Source organism: Ipomoea nil, unplaced genomic scaffold (assembly GCF_001879475.1).
Source record: "Ipomoea nil cultivar Tokyo-kokei standard unplaced genomic scaffold, Asagao_1.1 scaffold0176, whole genome shotgun sequence".
In the NCBI taxonomy this organism is placed as follows: domain Eukaryota; kingdom Viridiplantae; phylum Streptophyta; class Magnoliopsida; order Solanales; family Convolvulaceae; genus Ipomoea; species Ipomoea nil.
The window spans coordinates 1,051,440-1,073,519 of record NW_017616604.1 but is presented as its reverse complement, the minus strand read 5'-3'; the positions used below and the strand labels follow the sequence as shown (position 1 = coordinate 1,073,519).

The following is a 22,080-nucleotide window of genomic DNA, read 5'->3' as shown; positions in this document are numbered from 1 at the left end:
ATGATACCCAATGCAAGGTGAGTGGAATTGGAAGTATGCAGATTAAAACTCATGATAACTTTGTCAGGATTCTTACCAATGTTCGGTATATTGCTGATTGAAACACAATCTGATATCATTGGGCACCTTGGAATCTCTGGGGTTCAAGTACATAGCTGAAGGTGGAGTTCTAAAGATCATAAAAGGCTCTCTTGTTCTCATGAAAGCTTCTCGTTCTGGAAGCTTGTGCGTCTTGCATGACAGTACAATGACAGGTTCAGTAGCGGTATCCTCATCGATGTCTGATGCGGATCTCACTCAATTATGGCATATGCGTCTGGGGCATATGAGTGAGAAAGGTATGGATCTCCTGAGCAACAAAGGCCTCCTTGGTGGTTCAGGTACGAGTAAATTACAATTTTGTGAGCATTGTGTTGTTGGGAAACAAAAGAGGGTTAGTTTCTCTATTGCTACACACCGTACCAAAGATGTATTAGAATATATACATTCTGTTTTATGGGGACCAACTAAATTCCAGTTTATGGGAGGTTGTACATATTTTTTGTCTATTATTGATGACTTTTCTTGCAAAGTCTAGGTCTATTTCTTGAAACACAAAAATCATGCATTTTCTATTTTCAAAGAGTGTACAATACTTGTTGAGACTCAGACAGGGAAAAAAGTCAAGAAGCTCAGGACAGACAATGGCTTGGAGTTCTGTGAGTCAGATTTCAATGACTTCTGTGCGACAAATGGAATCACCAGGCACAAGACCTTGCCTGGTAAACCCCAGTAGAATGGTGTTGCCGAACGTATGAACATGACTCTATTGGAAAGAGCTCGTTGTATGCTCTCTAATGCTGGGTTATGGAAACGGTGTGATTTTTGGGCCGAGGCCATTTCTACTGCTTGCTATTTGGTAAATAGATCTCCACATTCATCCCTTGATTTCAAAATTCCAAAGGAAGTTTGGTCAGGTAATCCTGTTGACTACTCTATATTAAGAGTTTTTGGATGTCCTGCATATGCTCATTCCAGTACACGTAAATTAAACCCGAGAGCTGTAAAGTGCATTTTCCTTGGTTATGCTTCTGAATCAAAAGGGTATCGTTTATGGTCTCCTAATTTTCAGAAAATCATTTTGAGTCGAGATATCGCTTTTGATAAAAGGTATGGACGAGGTGTGAAGATTGTAGGAACCGTTAGTAGGAAACCAAATAATAATCAAATAAAATTTGACTATTATTTTTCTGGAAAGAAGGGAAGAGAAGATGAAGAAATTGGCTAGTGTTTGGTGTTGAGTTTTTGCAAGAGTCAAGTGTGCACTCTTTCCTTAAAACCTTATTTGCCACCTCCCAAAAATGGTAGGAGCGTTGTGACCTAGGCTTCCCAGGATAAAACTTGCTAGTGATTCAATGTTTTGAGCATCCAAACAAAGAATCCGGCGAGCAAGACAAGGTCTTGAACACAGTAGGCTTAGAAGAGAAGGAGTAGAAGCAGAGTTTTGAGGCTGGAAAACAAAGTTTCGTGTGCAGTTTTCTGTGTGTAAAAATTGTTGCCTCTACCCTCTCTTATATAGGGTTGAAGGATTAAATAGCTCTTAATAGGGCACTTTAAGGCACCCCCCACTACACCTAGTAACAGCCACCATTACCATGGGTTTGAATTCAAAAATAAAGATTGGAATTAATTCTGTAACAGTAAGAATTCAACCCAACGGTCACAGAGAGCTGTACAGGTGGAAGTTTCGGCCATGTGCCTTGTCTAGTCTCGGCCTCATTGACTCGAGACCACAGTTTCGGCCCATGCACCTCTCGTGGTCTCTGTTGCACGAGAGTTGTGCTCTCGGTGCACCACAACCTCTCGTGCTCTCTTGTAGCACGAGAGTGGTGCTCTCGGGCAAGTGACTATACGGTTGGAAAATGATACCGAAGTTTGGCATAACTTAGCCCGCAAGGCCAGCCAATTTCCGGACGACATTCGTGCACCCAGGTGTCGGCGCACACGAGCTCGGGCTTGAATCAAGCCTTTTCAATCTCGTCTAGTTGGAATTTGATTTGCCCCCCCCCCCCCCCCCCCCCCCCCAGAATTGTATAGCATAGAGGCTCTCTCGCACGGGGGGAAAATCTTCATTCCAAAGCAATGTGGGACAAAAGCTCACTTTTTCCCTTCATTTTCCAACTCAAATGGGTCTACTTTGAGAATCAATATCTCATTCACCCATTATCCGTTTTGAGCGTACAATATATCAATCTCTTCATCTCACTACGAAGAATCCGAATCCACTTTGACCCGACCCAAATCGGAAGTGGACCCCACTGATAATTGTACCACAAAATAGCCACTTAACATGCCATTTTATGCCATTTTAAGCTATTTTTCCAACAATCCCCCACATGAATGAAAATTGATTTTTGGGGTATTTTGAAATCGGAAACAACTGTGTTCAAATGGTCAATCCCTGCATAGGATAGGTAGGGAGTCACTATACCCTTTGAACCTTCCCTTGTGAAGACATGTTTACTCTACTGGCTGTATGGTAGAACGCGATGTCTTTGAACCGACTGCCGTTTGTGTAGACGATGACATATCTCACACAGGAATCTCCCAACCATGCTCTTGCTCTCATGAGTGTGCCCGTTTTGGTCGTGGGTCACCGTTCCTGGTTCTGCGAGAGTTTCTAAAGAATTGTGCCCAACAATTCTCCTTTGAAGCGACCCTCACTTCTCTCTAACATAGGTGATTCTTTCTCGAGTATCCCGCATACTCAAGAATCATTAAAGCATTAACATGCTAGCCTCTTGCGGGAGTTACTGTTTTAACGAGGAGTGGTAGGGAGTCCGAGACCCCCACAGTGACGCGCTCCGTTCCATAATTTAGTTGTCCCATTGAACCTAGGTGCCAGCTAGGTTGGGTATCCACTATAGAACTTTTTAGTCCAAGGGCATTAAACCCATTCCTCGTGTCAACTTCTCCACAACTTCTCTTCCTAACCCTTTGGTCAGCGGATCCGCTATATTGTCTTTTGACTTCACGTAGTCAATCGAGACAACACCAGTTGTGAGTAGTTGTCTAATGGTATTATGTCTACGACGCACATGTCTAGACTTACCATTATACATATGACTCTGTACTCTCCCGATTGTGGCTTGACTATCGCAATGCACACATATTGGAGGTACTGGTCTTTCCCAATTAGGAATATCCTCTATAAAATGGCGAAGCCATTCAGTCTCTTCACAACCTTTGTCCAATGCTATTAGCTCAGATTCCATCGTAGATCTAGCTATCATAGTTTGCTTAGAGGATTTCCATGCAACGGCTGCACCGGCTAGTGTAAACACGTAGCCACTCGTAGACTTAGAGTCCTTAATATCAGATATCCAATTCGCGTCACTATACCCTTCAAGTACAGCGGGATATCTCCCGTAGTGCAGTCCAAGGTCATGAGTATACCTCAAGTATCTCATAACCTTTACTATTGCCTTCCAGTGCATGGCACCGGGGTTACTCGTATATCTACTGAGTTTACTAACCGCATAGGCAATATCCGGCCTAGTATAGCTCATAAGATACATCAAACTACCAATAACCCGAGCATATTCCACTTGTGAAATACCTTCTCCGTGGTTCTTGGTTAGATGAATGTTTGTATCAAATGGTGTCCTAGCCACTTGACTATCATCCTTGTTAAATTTCTCAAGCATTTTGTCAATATAATGTGATTGGCTCAACACGAGACCTTCAGGCCTTCTAATGATTCTAATCCCGAGGATTAAATCAGCCAAACCCATATCCTTCATGTCAAATCTCGCATTTAACATGTTTTTAGTAGACTTGATCATCCGATCATTACTACCAACAATGAGAATATCATCAACATATAAAAAAAAGGATGACGTAGCCGTCTATCGTTTCCTTAACGTAGACACATTTGTCACTTTCGTTTATTTTAAACCCGTTAGTTAACATCGCATGGTCAAACTTCTCGTGCCACCTCTTGAAGTTCGAACCAACACCGGTGAACTTCTCCGGCTTTTCAGCCGAACCACTTGGTACCGAAGGTACCCGAGACATGGGAATATATCCCTCAATGCTCCCACCATCTTGTGAACCAACGTTCACTGGTGTAGCTTGGGAATTAGCAACGTTGTTGCCGTTTCCTCCATTGTTGTTCTCAACAACATTTTCTTCCCCATTGTTAACGACCGGCAACTCCGGGTTCTCCATTTCTTCAAGGAAATTCGAGAAAAACCAACGGGAAAAAACAAGAAATAAGGTTTTAAGATTGTAGGAACCGTTGGTAGGAAACCAAATAATAATCAAATAAAATTTGACTATTATTTTCTGGAAAGAAGGGAAGAGAAGATGAAGAAATTGGCTAGTGTTTGGTGTTGAGTTTTTGCAAGAGTCAAGTGTGCACTCTTTCCTTAAAACCTTACTTGCCACCTCCCAAAAATGCTAGGAGCGTTGTGGCCTAGGCTTCCCAGGATAAAACTTGCCAGTGATTCAATGTTTTGAGCATCCAAACAAAGAATCCGGCGAGCAAGACAAGGTCTTGAACACAGTAGGCTTAGAAGAGAAGGAGTAGAAGCAGAGTTTTGAGGCTGGAAAACAAAGTTTCGTGTGCAGTTTTCTGTGTGTAAAAACTGCTGCCTCTACCCTCTCTTATATAGGGTTGAAGGATTAAATAGCTCTTAATGGGTCTACTTTGAGAATCAATATCTCATTCACCCATTATCCGTTTTTAGCCTACAATATATCAATCTCTTCGTCTCACTACGAAGAATCCGAATCCACTTCGACCCGACCCAAATCGAAAGTGGACCGCACTGATAATTATACCACAAAATAGCCACTTAACATGCCATTTTATGCCATTTTAAGCTATTTTTTCCAACAAAAACAAATATAGTATACCATACATGTATAGTATGTAACTGGTATTAACATAATAGTTAATACTCGTTACGTACTATACATGTATGGCATATATATTCTTACATATATATATATATATATATATATATATATATATATATATATATATATATATATATATATATAGTTGCACTCGGGTGCGAACGGCTCGCCCAGGCGCGAAATAGGAATGGATTCTGTTCGTCCACGTGTCCAGATCTAATGGATGAGAAACACTGATTTTTTAAAAAAACGCGGTGGCATTTTCGTAAATAATTGAACATCGAAGTGCAAGTAAAATGTATTACAAGTGCATGTAAAATGTATTATAGGTGCAAGCAAAAATTTACACTGAGCATCAATACTTAGTTGCACTTATAGTTCTAAGTAGTTGCACCAATAGTTCTAAGTAGTTGCACACATAGGTATAAGTAGTTGCATCTAGGTGTATGAATGTTTGCGAGTGGTTTTCAGGAGTATTACTACCCGCTGAACTCAGATCAATGAATGTTAACAAGACAAAATTACATGCACTTATAGGTGAAAGTAGGTGCACATATAGTTATAAGTAGTTGCACCTATAGTTATAAATAGTTGCACATATAGTTATAAGCACACCCAGGTGCATGAATGGTTGCGGAAAGTGAATGCTAACAAGGCAAAATTACATGCACTTATAGGTGAAAATAGGTGCACTTATAAGAAATTTTACTTGCACTTCGATGTTCAATTATTTACGAAAATGTCACCGCGTTTTTTTTTTAAGTTATTAGATCTGGACACGTGTCATGCGCTGATTCGTTCGCATTTCCTTCCTGGGCACTTATTCGCACCTGAGTGTGCCCCTATATATATATATATATATATATATATATATATATATATATATATATATATATATATATATATATATATATATATAAAAGGTCCAAATAAAAGAGTGTAAGATTAACATGATAAATATATAAAGTAACACTTCAATATCGTGTGTGTGTGTGTATGTATATATATATATATATAGGGGCGGATGCAAGTGTGTATTGTGAGGGGCCTTGGCCCCCAACCCCACCCCACTCCCAATATTTTAAATATTATACATAATATTAAATTTTTTAAAAAATATTATATAGAATATTAAAATTTTGTGTTTCCTTCAAATTATTTGGCCCCTCCCACTTAAATTAATCTCAGGTTAAGTTATAAATTTCTTCATTTTTCCAAATTTTCTAGTTCTCTCCCATTTCAAATTATGTTTAAAATCTATGCATATTTCTCAAGTTAATTTTTGTTTTTTATTTTTTTGTTTTGTTTTTTATTTTTATTTTTTTTTTTAATTTCTAAGTACTTGTTTGGTTAATTTTTGTTTCATATTCTATTGTTTATTTTAAATAGTTGTTTTGTTTGATTCTAAATAATGCATATCAAGGTGCATTTGTTTGGTTAATTGTGCATATTTGTGGTTATGTGATAAATTTTGTATTTAATTTAACATGCATAATAATGTAAAAATTGTGTAGTATATGTATTTGAGAAAACAATTGTTATTATGTTATGTTGTGAAGAGAATAGTTTTCAATAAATAATCAATAGTCTTTTTTTTTTTTTTTGAGAAGAAGGAATTAATTCATTAAATCAGCTTCAAGAACGTTTACAAGAAAAGGAGGTGGTGAATCCAACCACTCCCCGCAATCTGACATAGAAAAGGCCGCCCTAGCAAGAGTATGGGCTGCACTATTCGCAGACCGCCTAACACAATTAAATTCAACATCTCCTATGTCGGATGCTAAATTTTTAATATCATCCACCAGTAATCCAAAAGCAGAATTAAAAGAAGCAGAACGGATGGCATGAAAAAGTACTTTTGAATCCATTTCAATTTCTACTGCTCCCATACCGGTGCCCTTCAACCAACTCAAAGCCTCCCGTAGACCCATGGCCTCGGCCTCCTTCACCCGGTAAAAACCATCTACAATCATATTCTTAGCAGCCATGAACCTCCCCCGATCATCACGAATCACCCAGCCTAGCCCCATACGGTTTGTACCATGGTCCAAAGAAGCATCCGAGTTCAGTTTATACCACCCTTGCCGTGGCCCCATCCAGCGCACAACAGGATCAGCGACGCCGTGATCAGTCCCCATCGCATTCGCTCTCAACCACCCCTCCAAAAAACTAAAGGCTCTTTGGACGAGCACAGTAGAGTTAAACACAATGCTATTCCACACACTGTCGTTTCTCCCTGACCAAATAGCCCAACAAGCCATTACAAAATAAGGCAACTTAGCAATATCCAAAGAACTCAAACAACAGAAAAACCAGTCCATAATATTATTACCAGAATATAAACATAAATGCGGCAGCCCCATATTAGTCCAAATGCGTTTGGCTTCCACACAGTAAGCAAAAAGATGTAGCGCAGACTCATCATACAACCTGCACATGTAACAATCCAACCCACACTGAACATTTTTAGAGCACAAAGCATCCCGTGTAGGGAGATAAGCCGAAGCAAGCTGCCATCCAAAACACTTTACCTTCGGAGGAATATGTAAATTCCATAACTTTAACCATGGTTTTCCGTCAGCCTACATGTATGTCAAATGTTTGTAACATGATTTCACAGTATACATGCCCTTCTCATCCCAATGCCAAGCCCAGCGATCCAGAGGCCTCCTCAAACTAACAGGAATATTCAAAATAAGATTAGCATCATGAGGATCAAAAATATCACGAACACAATCAACATCCCATGTGGTACCTTAAGGATCAAGTAAAGACGCAACAGGGGCGTCAAGAACAGACTGGTGCAACTCCGTTGTAACATAGGGATTTTGATCATCTGGCAACCATGGATCCCTGCCAATTATAATATCAGTCCCAGCACCCACAACCCTTCTACAGCCCTCCTTCATTAGACTTTGAACCGCAAGCATGCCCCTCCATATGAAGGAGGGATTAGACCCCTCCTTGGCGCTAAAATAATCACAGTTGGGGTAATAACGGGCCTTATAAACACGTGCAACCAGCGATGAGGGCATAGTGACTAGACCCCAGGCTTGCTTCCCGAGCAACGCTTTATTCATATCATGCAACCGACGATACCTTAACCCACCACACGACTTCGGCAGGCATAAACCATCCCAAGCACGCCACCTTATACCACGGCCCCCTCCTACACTGCCCGTCCACCAGTACTGATTCATCACAATTTCAATCTCACGGCATAGCCCAAGGGGCAACAAAAAAATCATCATAGCATACGTGGGAATTGCCTGTACTACATTCTTCAACAACACCTCCCTCCCCGCCCGAGACAGGTTCTTCATATTCCATGATTTTATCCTCGACAGAATACGATCCTTAACAAAAGAAAGAATTGCCTTCTTTCGCCTGCCAACCAGGGATGGCAGACCCAAATACCTTCCACTCGTATCACCCTCCTCGACCCCCAAGATATCCACAACCTCATTCCGTACATTCTGCTTAACATTTATACTAAAACAAGCTGCAGACTTATCATAATTAATATACTGCCCAGAAGCCTGTGAATAAGTATCTAAAACATACCTCATATGCTCGCTTTCGTCTACAGTTGCACGATGGAACAAAAAGCAATCGTCCGCAAACAGGAGGTGTGAAATAGAGGGCGCACCCCGAGCTACCGTGATACCATGGAGCTGACCCCCGGTCATCCGCTTCTCTAACAATGCACTCAAACCTTCTGTAACAAACAGAAATAAATGAGGTGAGAGCAGATCCCCTTGTCGCAGACCCTTTCCCGGGATGATAGGACCTAACTGCTTGTGTTCATGTAACACATGATATCGCACGGAAGTCACAGTATGCCTAATTATATCAACCCACCGCCTGTCAAACCCCAACTTAACCATTACTGCCTGTAAAAACAACCACTCTACCCGATCATAAGCCTTCGACATATCCAGCTTCAGTGCCACAACCCCATCTCTGCCCTTAGTCTTCCGTTTCAAATAGTGGTGTGCTTCAAATGCTAACATAATATTATCAGAAATGAGCCTGCCGGGTATGAATTCACTTTGTGTAGGCGAGATCAACTTCTGTAACATATTCTTCATTCTATTAGCACACACTTTTGCAGCTATCTTATATACAACATTACATAAAGCGATGGGACGGAGATCCCTCATAGTTTCCGGGTTTGGTTTTTTTGGAACTAGAACAATAAAAGTTTTAGAAGCCTTATCAGGTAGCATAGCAGTATCAAGAAAGAGCTTACAGAAAGACCATACCTCCCCTCCGACTATGTCCCAAAAGTGCTGGAAAACCCCCGGTCCGAAGCCATCCGGCCCCGGTGACTTGTCCGGATGCATCTGGAAACTGCACTTCGAACCTCCTCCATGCTAAGTGGGCGCAACAAAGAAGCATTGTCACGACCGTTGACCTTTTCTGCCACCGCATCAATAACCTCCTGCATTTCTCCATTATCTGGGGCAAACAAACCTTCAAAATAGGCCACCATCAGCCGTCCCAGGCCCTGCTCATCATCAACCCAATCACCACCATCATCTCGCAACCTCCTGACCTTATTCCTCCTTCGCTGGGCTTTGACAGAATTATGAAAGAATTTGTTATTGGCATCCCCTCCCTTGTACCAGTGCTCTTTAGCCCGCTGTTTCCAGTAAATGCTCTGTTGCTCAAGCAAATATAACAACTCTTTCTCAACTGCAGCATACTCATTCATACTAGCAACATCACGTCGCGACCTCAGGACCTCAATTCGTCGTTTACATTGCTCAATTCTCCGTTGGAAATTCTTATTATAGTGTCTGCCCCACCTCCCAATATCCCGAGCACACTCGTGGACCCTTGTGACAGTATCCATCCCCGCCGTCCGTACCCAGCTTTGCGTCTCGATCTCCCTGCAAGCATCTTCCCGTAGCCAAGCGTTATCAAAACAGAATCTTGGCCGCCTATACACACCCGGCACTGCAACTGGCGTTAACTGTAATGGCATATGGTCACTATACGTAACAGTTAAAGATTGAGCACTCACACCCTCGAACATAATCAACCAGTCCTCTGAAGCCATAATACGGTCTATCCTCTCCTCCACCATTCGGTCAGTGCCACGGAACCTGTTCCACGTATACTGATACCCATCAAAAGGGACATCCACGAGGCCACAATCATCAACCGCTGCTCTAAAACCCCTTAACATCCACACCGGGTGTCGATTCTGCCCACGTTTCTCAGCCTGATCAAGGATATCATTGAAATCACCCATGATCAACCAAGGTAGAGTACTCCGCGACGCCAAAGTCCGTAGGAGTTGCCAAGCCTCCCTACGCCGGTGACTTCCAGAGGGTCCATAAAAACCCGTAAAGCACCAAGTTGGTTTTCCCACATCCAAAGTAATCTCTGCATCTATATGATTTGATGAAAAACCAGTAATACTCAGGTCAACCGTATTCATCCATAGAACAGCCAAACTACCACTATTCCCCACCGCCTCGACCGTAAAAACATTATCAAACCGCAAATCCAACCGCACTGTCTCCATCCTCTGCTTATCCACAAACGTCTCCATTAGAAAAACAATACTAGGCCTCTTCGAGCGGATCAAATCCGCTAACACCCGAATTGCCGTAAGGTTGCCAAGCCCCCGACAATTCCAAGATATCAGGCTCATGACTCTTGGCGGGTCTGCGCCGCAAGACCCGCCCCCAAGCAGTTTTTTGAAGCAGACATATCACAATCCATATTTGCTTCTGCATCAACCTCCTCACCATGAACACGCCGGCGCTTTAACTCCCCCACAACCACCGACTCCAAAACAGTCTGTTCCTCCAGCTTATCATCACCCCTGCCAAGAGGAACATCCATTGCAGGAGACTTCCAACTTTTTCGCTCAGCAGTCGTCTGCGGAGGAATCCAACATTTGTTCTGTGTTGGAGTTCCCCTCCTTGCACTAGCCCTGAGTCAAGCTCCATACGGTTTCTCAGTAGTTAGAACAGTCCGGTCGAGCGCCAGACGACACCACTTGTCACCATCTCCGATCAACCCGCACAGAAAGCAGAAGGTTGGTAGACGCTCATACCGGAAATCAATATAGGACCAACCACCATCGTCCCTCTTCAACTTCAACTGTCTCTTCAATGGTTTTGCAACGCCAAGAGCAACACGAACACGATAATATGAACGCATTGCCCCATCAAAATTCCGCTCATCAGTCTGCACAGCCGTTCCCAAGCACGCCCCAATTGCTCTCACCACAGCATCTGATCGATATCCGACCGGCAAGTCATGCATCTGAATCCAGAAATCCGCGTGCGTAAGTGGCACTAACTCAGGATCCATACCAGGGGGTACCCTCTGCATAACCAACAAGCTTTGATTAAATGCCCAAGGGCCTTCCGTGATGATCCTATCCAAGTCCCCTTCATGATAGAATCATAAAAGAAACTTCCGGGGCTGTAACTCCCTCATATTCACCCCCATAGCAGGCTGCCACAGACCAGCCATAGTGTCTTGAAAGAAAGCAAACCGCACTGGTCTGTTCGTGAGAAGCTTCCCTACTGCATAAAAGGTATCATTGTCATCTCCTTGATCGCCAGAATGGTCTGGCACTTGACGATGAACTCTTCGTCATCCACATCAGCTAACACAAGATTTGCACACTGGTCGGCGATTGCATCCGCTGTCCCCGCAGCCAAATTCGACGTCGACGATGCCATAATTGGCCCTTCGATTCGAAAACCCTAGCAAAAGCTCGCGAACGTAGCGAGAGAAATAAAAAATAAAAAAATCTCACAACCCAAACGATATTATTAATAGTCTTTTAAAACATGCGTGAATATTTTCATTCTTTTCAACCGTACAAAGCAATGTGCATTGAAAAACATATTACAAAATAATTTAATATAGATTCAATTATAAATGATTTATTATAAACTTTATTAAATTTATAATGTAATGATTAGTTTGAAATATGTTAACTCGATTTCAATATATTTGATTTAGTACTTCAGCCATAGTAGTTGGCCCCCTGCACTACTCAATCCTAGCTCCGCCTATATATATATATATATATATATATATATATATATATATATATATTTATTTATTTATTTATTTATTTATTTATCATGTTAAGCTTACACTCTTTTATTTGGACCTTAGTCAAAGATCTCTTTAAGTGAGAGTGTGTACAATTTAACTTGAAAAAGATAAGTGTCAATTGATAGTACCCTACACATCAGGACAGCCAAATTATGTATCAGACCTAGCAAATTGTTCATCAAGCTAAGTTAACCCAGAATAAGCATATGGTGATAAACCCATTCAGTGTAGTTATAGGATATACTATAATATATGTAGATTGTGCCACTAATTATAGCGTCGATATATATAGTACCCGTGTATCATATATAAGCCATAATCCACACACGTGTGCATATCATGTGGATATTTGATGTGGGGACACATCATATATATTCGACGATTCATGATCAACATAACAATTATATTTATAGATTGGTTTACAATGTCCATGTACCGTGGATACCATGGTCCATATAGTAAACCCCAAATATACCCCCCTTTTAATCATGCATGTGTTATAGCAAAAAATTATATGGGTCTTATGTTACATAATATGACCATAAGAGTTAATTGCTCCACGATACTGGTGTACAATGACTTATACCAATTCATGTACGGTGTGCACATTGACATATAGGTTACAATAATTTAATATTCACATAGAAAAGCAATAAGCTAGAAGCTGAAAATTGAAGAGCTGTTAAGTTAGCTATTTATGCTTAAAAATGTTTGGTAAAATTAGTTTTTTGATAAGCTGATAAATGTAAAAAGACTAAAAATAATATCTTCATAAAATTTAAATAGTTTTAAATTTAAATAGGTTTGTTTACATTTTAAAATTAAACTATTAGCATAATCATGATCTAACACCCCATAATGAAGTAGCAGTATTGTTGCGAATCTCCTCCATTTCAATAGAGGTCTCACCTACATTTTCGCTGATGGACGATTGGAGTTAGAACTTTAAGGAGTTGCTGAGTGGTGAAGAGTTGCGGAAAATGATGAATAAAAATATAGGAGAAGAGAATAGGCCAAAGGGTTTTAATTAGGATGAGTAAAAGATTTCATTTATTTAAACAATAAGGGTAAAGATGAAAAAGTAAAATATTAGAAGCTACTAGCTTATTACATAACTTATGATTTATTAATAGTTCAAAATGAACCATAAATTCCTAAATAAACTTTGCCAAATAGAGCCACCCTATTTGAGAATTCAACATATCTTGAATTTTCCTTGTCAAGGATTGAGCTCAGTTGCATAGCAGAATAGCATGGCAAACTAGTGGTGTAACTCAGTTGCATAGCAGAATAGCATGGCAAACTAGTGGTGTAACCTATTACTCTTGCATTATAATCCTAGTATCAATCTTTCATCATTAAGGAACTCACATGTACCAGTTTAATTCCTATTATATTGGCTGGGGCCACCCTATTTAAATCATTATAGCCAATGATATCCATAGATTGGAAATGAATGGGTAATGTTACATTATAATCACAGTAACATATAGTTGCATAATAGAGTTATGGATATTTAAAACATTACCCATTAGGGGGAGGCCATTCAATGCGCGTAATATAGCAATATTGTATGATGGTGGTTCACGATGATATCTTCGGACTATGTATTAATATTGACATATCAATATGGCATGTCATATGAACGCTCAGATTATCATACTATACCTAACACGATTATAGTGTCACAATGTCATACTGTAATCCATACTATATGTCTATATGGTGATTGTGGATAGTGGATATAATGGATATCCCTGGGTAATTATCCTGTTGATATATGGTCCAGATATATGTGCTTTCATATAATCAATTATTATTGTGTGGACCGTGATCCACACAAGATGTATGAACCATGTTTTGTATACTGTAAAATAATGTACATTTAATATAAAAATAATGTACTTTTAGTATATAAAATATTAAAAATGTACATTGTATTCAGGAGATGTACATTATTTGTGTGCTGAGTGTACATTATATTGTATAATATACATTCAGTACAAAAATAATATACATTGTGTGCATGTTGGGTCCTTCCTTCAACAACAATATACTTTTTGTTATGGTCCATACAACATTGTGTGGACCATAATTTGCCTCCTTCCTTCACCTCACTTGGGCCAATACTTTCCTAATAAAATGGACACCCTAGGGTCCCATATCCCCATGGATGGATTGTTATGTTGTGCAATCGTGTGCACCATGTATGGTACACGAGTCTAGATTCATAATTTCTATACTGTAGATTCATAAATTATATACTGTAGATTCATAATTTCTAAATCGTAGGTTCATAATTTAAATACAGTAGATTCATAATTTCTATACTGCAGATTCATAATATCTGTACTGTAGATTCATAATTTCTAAACTGTATAATTATCAAATTATAAACATATAGTTATGTGATTTGTGAATACAGAGTTCAACAATTAAGAATATGAACATCAAACATTATGAATATATAGCTCTATAATTATGAACATATATTTATAAAATTATGAATTTATAGTATAGATTTTATTAATATACAGTATAGAAATTATGAATCTAGAGTTCTAGACATGTGTGCACTATGAATGGTGCAAACGGTTTCACAACATAATTTGCCCCCCATCAATTAGTATAAACAATTAATCACGAGAATTGCAATAATGGAAACAATTAGTACAAACAATTAAGCACGAGAATTGCAATAATGGAAACTAACAGATGAGAATTGCAATAACGGAAACAAATTAAATAGGGTTGGGTTAGGAGTAATTACCTTTCCAAGGACAATTTATATCCTACACCACGGCGCGCGTTACACTGTGCGCCCAGATGCAAAACGACGTCGTTTTAATTTTTTTTTTTTTTTTGAAATTTCCCGTCCTGGAAGTTATTTTTTCTTTAAAAAAAAATCATGTTCAAAAATGTACATAATGTTATACTAGAATACACATAATTGTATACATGAATGTACATAATTATATAACAAAATATACGTACTCTTTTTAAAAGATAATACACATAATCTAACATAATACATAATAAACATATACTTTTAACATAATACACATCAACTCTTAACATAATACACACAAATTTTCTGATTCGGATGTACATAATTGTATAAAAAGAATGTACATAATTGTATAAAAAATGTATATAACTGTATGAACAAATATACATAATTGTATGAACAAATATACATAATCACAACAACTTCCTACCGCGCCTCCCAAAACGACCCCAAAACGACGTCGTTTTAGGAGGCGCGCGACGCACAGTGCTACGCGTGCCGTGGTGTAGTGTATAACGATTGCTTTCCAAGTGCTTGCGGTAAATCTAACAAGGGAGAAATGCCCAATTTGAAAGTTCACTCTCAATGCACCAAGGAATTCAAGAGTTTTTGGCCTAGAATTAGAGCAAGGAATTGTCAACTCTCATGACGCTACCAATTCCACACTCATAAGCACAAAAGCATTAATGAACCTCATTCTCCCTCCTCTCAAAAGTGAAAATAAATGAAGTTATGAATTGAAGAAGATGGCTTGAGATCTTCACCCAATTCTCGTTGATGCGAATTACTCTCTAAGACATGCCAAGCTTTGGTGTGCATCAAGGATCAACAAGATCACACATACACTTTTTCACAACAATGAACCTTATAAATGAATTGTCTACCTTTATGCAAGTTTCACATATATAAATACATGGATGACATTACACTCATAAACATCTCCTCTGAACAACTCCTGTAATCCAAAAACCTAATGCTCGATCTCCAAATTATGATAAACTGATCATAGAGGAACTAGTATAATGCCTCCCTCAAAAGTGAGATTCTTCAGTTGGGGTAATTCCATAATATTAAGGGGTTCATTTATCATCCTCAAAAATCTAGTTTGTAACATGAACAAGGGTAGATCATAAAGTTTGAAAGTAGAATAATTTTTTAGCCATCCCAAATGCACTAGACCCATTAACTCTGAGCGCATTGGCATCGTCTTCAGGCACTTCTAGTATCAATTCCTTACAAATTTAAAATGAAAATGAAACTGCTTAGTGTAGCGATATAGTACCTGGTAAATCCAAACCTAAAGAGGTGTTGAAGGTATGAGATAAAGAGTTGTAACAACAAATTAAATTTTTGAATGGGTACTCCATGGGTGAGATATATGAGAAGAATTTATTAGTTGAGTCTCCTAAACTCCACACTAAAGATAGAGCTATCATTTTTGAGACATAATAGATTTTCCTTCTGAGTTTCTCTCAAGGCCAATTCTCATTTTTGAGACATAATAGATTTTCCTTCTGAGTTTCTCTCAAGGCCAATTCTCACAACACATTATGCATTTGATATTCTATCAATGATTCATTATTTTTAATCTTTGTAGAAAGTAAAACAAGATTCCTATCTACAAGAGCTTGAAATGATTCCCTAGCCACATCTTCCAAGTTCTTAGACCTCAAAATCTTTAGAAATTCCTCCGAACCCAAAAATCAACAATAAATTAAAGTTTTTATAAAGTTCATTGTCTTCTGGAAAAAGCCAAGTGACAAGAAACAGTGTTTAACATGATGAGGTAAGAAGGTGTAACTCAAGTCATTGATATTTTCACCCTGATTAGAATGATGTATACTTAATGTATGAACATTATATTTTTTGCAATTAGGTCCCATTAATTTAATTTAAGTCTTGTTTGGGGTTTGAGAGGAGTCAGTCCAGCAACTACATTAATTGCAAGAGGTAATCCTTTGCAGTTCTTTACTATCTGTCTAGCAACTCTTTCAAATCCAGGGGACCAACTTATTCTCCAGTAAAAATTACTGATCAGAATGACAGAACAATCAGAATATAAAGTAGTGAGTAACAGCAAGAATGAATTCCACTGCACTATTCATTGGCTAACAAAGTCTCAAGAAGCACTTTCTGCAAATTAAAGTAATTAAAGGGTTTGTATGTGCAAACAAACGCCTAATTGCTGTAATTCGCACTACAAAGGTGTTTCTCTTATCAGATCAGATCAGATATGACAACTAGTGACTTCCCAACTTCATAGATTACAACCATACTTTAATACACGGAATCCTCCATCTCTGAATTCCCATTTGTTGCCACCAAGGGCACCTTCTTTCAATATGAGAACATCAATTCGACTTGTGCTCTTTAAGATTTGTGACTTTGGTGTTGCATGCTCACCCGCTACCTGCCTTCATTGAATCATGATTAGCAGCTCATGCATATGCTAGCGTCCCAAATCCTTCCATTCATGTCCAAAATGCTCCATTCCGCAACTTATCAGCTCAAACCCTCCAACATATATAGCAAAAATGAACAAATAAGTAGTGTTTATTTACTTTCAAATCATTCTAAAAAATTGCAATACAAGGTCACAACATGCACATAAAAACCCCGGCCAGGAATTTAAATTTTCAGGTTAGATGTGTGAGGCAGACACAAAAGTATGACTCTAATTTGTTAATGTGTTGGTGTGCTTGCTTGCAGTATTTATTGTAACATCAGATCCTTCAATTTGTGGGTTAGTTAAAATACATACATACATTTGGCAATTAAATGCATGTTCAATTCATAGAGCTAGACTAGAATAAAAAAAATATAAAAAATATAAAAAATAAAAAATATGTTAATTAATAAAATATAACTTAATTAACTATACATACTTCTATTTAAAAAGCATTATAAGCACAATATCCTACACCCATAAACCCTCCCCAAAACACTCCTTTTATACTATTTTTTCTTTTGCTACCCCATCCATCCATCTACCAAATAATATTCTTTTTCTATTATTATTATTATTATTTTCAACTCATTCTTATTTTCATTGGTTCCAATCCTCCTGTGAATGGAAATTATAAGCCAGTAAGGGCGGCTGCATTTATCAAAGCAGGAACTAAAAATTCAGCAGCTCAAAATATCAAACAATTACTATAACAGTGCGGTGCTACTTACTTGGGTCCATGAATCAACAGTGCAAGATCCTTGGTCATCTTCCCCGACTCTACTGTCTCAATGCAAGCACTCTCTAGTTTCTCAACAAAATCCATTAAATTCTTGTTCTCATCAAGTTCAGCCCTGTACAAGATCCACAAAAAACAAATTAATTAATGAAATAATAAGCATTAACAAGAAAAAGATACTTTTTTTTTAAGGGGACAATATCTAAGCTGGTATATATAGCTAGTAAGTAAGTGCATACGATCCTACTCCAAACTTTCACTAACTAGTGAAATGCCCAAATTTAATACTAAAAAAGAACTTAATGAACAGTTTTTGGCTGGCCTCAAATACAAGTAATGAGATGACTTGGTTTTTGAGGGGATACCTATGTCCTAGTCCTCTGGTCCATGCAAAAATGGATGCAATACTATTTGTGCTGGTTTCTTGTCCCTTCTGATGCAGCCGAAAGTGACGAGTTACAGTTCCATGATCCGCTTCAGCTTCTAAAGTCTTGCCATCAAAGGATAACTGCAAAGAACGCCACACATATTATATTAGGAATCCAACAGATACATTCCATAACAGGGAAGGATGTAATGATGAGAAATCTCTAACCAAAACAGAAGTCATAAGGCCAAATAGTGAAAGAATCAACTTCATTTGGAGTTGTTTGATGAGTGATGATTTAATTTGATCCTATTAATATATCTCATATCAAGGGAATTGCAATAATCATTCACTCAAAATACTATATGCTAATCAGGCTCGAAATACTTCACCTTGAGCAAGTAAATCACTCTGCACATCTCCATCATAATTTTTGCATGCCCAAACATATCCGCCATCATTTTTTACTGCATAAGCTACCATGTCATCTATCAAGCGGTGCTCATACCTAAATGTCAGCCACGTCATTCTGAAGATCAATCTAAGATATCTAAGAATTTAAATCTGAAGCATAGCTTACTAGGACTGTAAACTAACCATATTGAGTGTTCATCGAACTTTGTTTTCCACTTCTCCTGATATACCTCTTCAAAGATTTCCTTGAACCTGGTGCAAATAGAAAACCAAGTACTAGTATCAGTTTCTTGATTGACAAAAACTGGATATCCATAAAATATTATCAAAAAATGAGAATTTTGTTCATTTCTTGAAACAGAAATTTACGCCATCCCCAAGGGCAAGATTAAATCTGAAGTTATCTTCCATCATATTTCTTCAAAATTGTACTTTTTGTGCTCAAGTAAAGGGGCCATTTCTTCGAAAAGATGATTCAGCAAATGCACGAATTGACTGACAAATTGCACCATCAAGAAAAAAATGAATTCAGAAGGGAAGCGCACTAAATAATACTTTGAAGACATGTCAAGCAACCAGACCACATACCTGATTAACATTGTAACCCCCCGTCTTCAAATTCGGATTAATTATTGAATTAGTTCCGTTAATCAAAGAGTTAAAAATGATTTTATTTAATTAGAGTTTCCTTAATTGAATTATGGGTCCACAATGGATTGTGAACCCTTGCCTGAACCAGAGCCCTAAGCCCGTAAGGGATAAAGAAAGTGGGCACTCTGTATGATTTTCCTAAACATATAAATAGGAGATTAGGAAGCAATTAGAACCTTTTTCACCTTTCTTAATCGAAAATACTCCCCAGGCAGGGCCGGCTTTTAGTTTTGTGTGGCCCTGTTCTTAAAATAAACGAGGCCCTATCAAAAGTCAAATTTTTTTCCAATAATAATAAAAGGATTTTTTGAAAAAATTAAAGATGTCACAAGCTAGAATTGAACCTTTGACATCTTAAAAAAAACACAATAATCACATGTTTTTACCATTCCTCCATGTAATCTTTTAAGATTAATTGTAATTTTTATGTCTTTTAATATCTTAACTAGCTAAGTAAAAATTAAATATTGTGCCCTCTAAAAGTTGGGGCCCTATGCTGTTGAGCTGCTTGCACAGCCCAAAATCCAGCCCTGTCCCCAGGAAACCCAGCCAAGGAATTCTCCCACCATCAAGCTTAGAAAGATCAATTAGAAGAGAATCTTAGGGGCGTTTGGTTTAGATTATATAAGAGAATCTTAGGGACGTTTGGTTTAGATTATATAAGAGAATCTTAGGGGCGTTTGGTTTAGATTATATAAGAGAACTAGTATTTTACCCGTGCGATGCACGGAATAAAAATGTAAGCATAAATGTTAATAAGTTATGGTCTCGTATCAATTTTATTTTAACTATTAAAAATTAATCAGTAATAATTAAAAAAAAATCAAAATTATAAATTATTAAATAGTTGGATAAAAAACACAAATAATTAGATTTCATTTTAAAAGAATCTGTATTTAAAAAGTACATTTTTTAAATAAGAATTTGTACTACTATTTTTTTTTATTGTTATAAAATTCATCATTTAATACAGATTTGTACTGTCGTAAGATGGTCTAACACAAGTGTTTGCTAAAAAACTATAGAAATTAGTAATAATAGTCCAAATAAAAACGAAAAAAAATCTCTCTCAAAAAAAAAATGCATCCATGGCATAATTGTTTGTTGACAAATACCACCACGCACTGACCCAAATGAACCATGTCATATTGTCATCCCTAGCAGAACTGTTCACATACCAAATCAAACATTCCATCCATGGCATAATTGTTCACAGAGAAAACACCATTTGGACCGTAACCAAAACAAAGAATAGAGGCGCCAAAAAAATCATTCAGGACAATTTTTTTATTTTTTATTTTTTATTTTTTATTATAAAAGTGTCCTTTGTCTTCTTAGAACTTTGTGTGAACTCTGCGTAGCATCATATGAACTAGTTAGTTTACTTAAAGAGAATTCTAAACCAAACGCCCCTAGTATTTTACCCGTGCGATGCACGGATGTTACTTATACAGTAATAATTTAAGTAAATTTTAACATTAAAGTTATTCTTTGTAAAAGTTATTGATTGTGGAAATTTACATGTAGGAGTAATAGTAAATTTGAAAGGTAAAGCATATATAACATCATTTAAATTTTAATTGAAATTACATATTATTGAACACATATACTATGAAAAATGTAAAAACCTAAAACAAATACTGAAATTAAATTACAAAGAGAACATTACTAAATAATAGCAAAAGATGAAAATTGACCTTCAATTGTTTTCAAAATTTTACTTCAGCTTTTGACCAATATTCTGCAAAGTTGTCATTTTTTTCATATTTTTCCAGAGGTCTTTAACTATATAATGTTGTGTATCTTACTTCAAATATATATATATATATATATATATATATATATATATATATATATATATATATATACACACTTTTAGTGTATGGGAATGAATTTATATTAAATGATTGTTTAAATACATCACAGTTGTTATTTTCTTCATGACTGTTTGTCCTTCTTTATCACCTTTTGACTTCATTGCTTGAAAGCCTTTTGTAATTTACACTTGTAAGTACAAAAAAAATGTATTCTTACTTATAATACAAAAAAATAAAAAAAAATAAAAAAAAAGTCGCGTAAGTGTTTTAAAACTAATCACAAAAACCCAAACTAATGTGTGGAACACTATACAGAATGATCAGAAAATTAACAATTCTTAAGTACAAAACAATGTATTCTTACCAATAATACACAAAAAAAAAAAAAAAGTCACATAAAGGTTTTAAAATTAATTACAAAAACCCAAACTAATGTGTAGAACAGTACAACTATACAGAATGATTAGAAAATTAACAATTTTTGAATGTGTATGCTAATAATTTCTGTCATTTAGTTTAAATTGTTGGCTTATGTTATATGCATTCTATTTTTCTAAATAATGTTTATACGAATGAAAGAACAAACTAGATGTAGGAATGAATTAAAAAGAAAAAAAAAAGTCATCCTGAATAATTATTTGAATTGAAAATTCACACACAGAAAAATATATAGAACTCAAACCGGTATGAAAATTCAAATAACTATTGCATAGAGTACTCTGAAACTGTATGAAGGAATAAAACAAATACAAACTGAAAAGTTAGATACAATAGGTTTTTTTTTTTTTTGAAAGGAAAAAACTCAGACACTCTACGATATGATATTAACACTATTCTGTAAATATAAATATACGCATACAT

At 37.2% G+C, this 22,080-nt stretch overlaps 1 protein-coding gene across 1 annotated transcript; it reads right to left on the bottom strand.

Moving 5' to 3' along the window:
* Positions 1-16,864: 16,864 nt before the first annotated feature.
* Positions 16,865-18,610, bottom strand: LOC109177709 (isocitrate dehydrogenase [NADP], chloroplastic/mitochondrial-like). The gene is made up of 4 exons (XM_019327144.1): positions 18,566-18,610; positions 18,336-18,478; positions 17,963-18,085; positions 16,865-17,299 (listed from the first exon to the last, which is right to left on the bottom strand). Exons 1-4 carry the CDS (start codon positions 18,608-18,610, stop codon positions 17,293-17,295), a joined length of 318 nt encoding a protein of 105 aa, XP_019182689.1. The 3' UTR covers positions 16,865-17,292.
* Between the last annotated feature and the right edge of the window lie 3,470 nt (positions 18,611-22,080).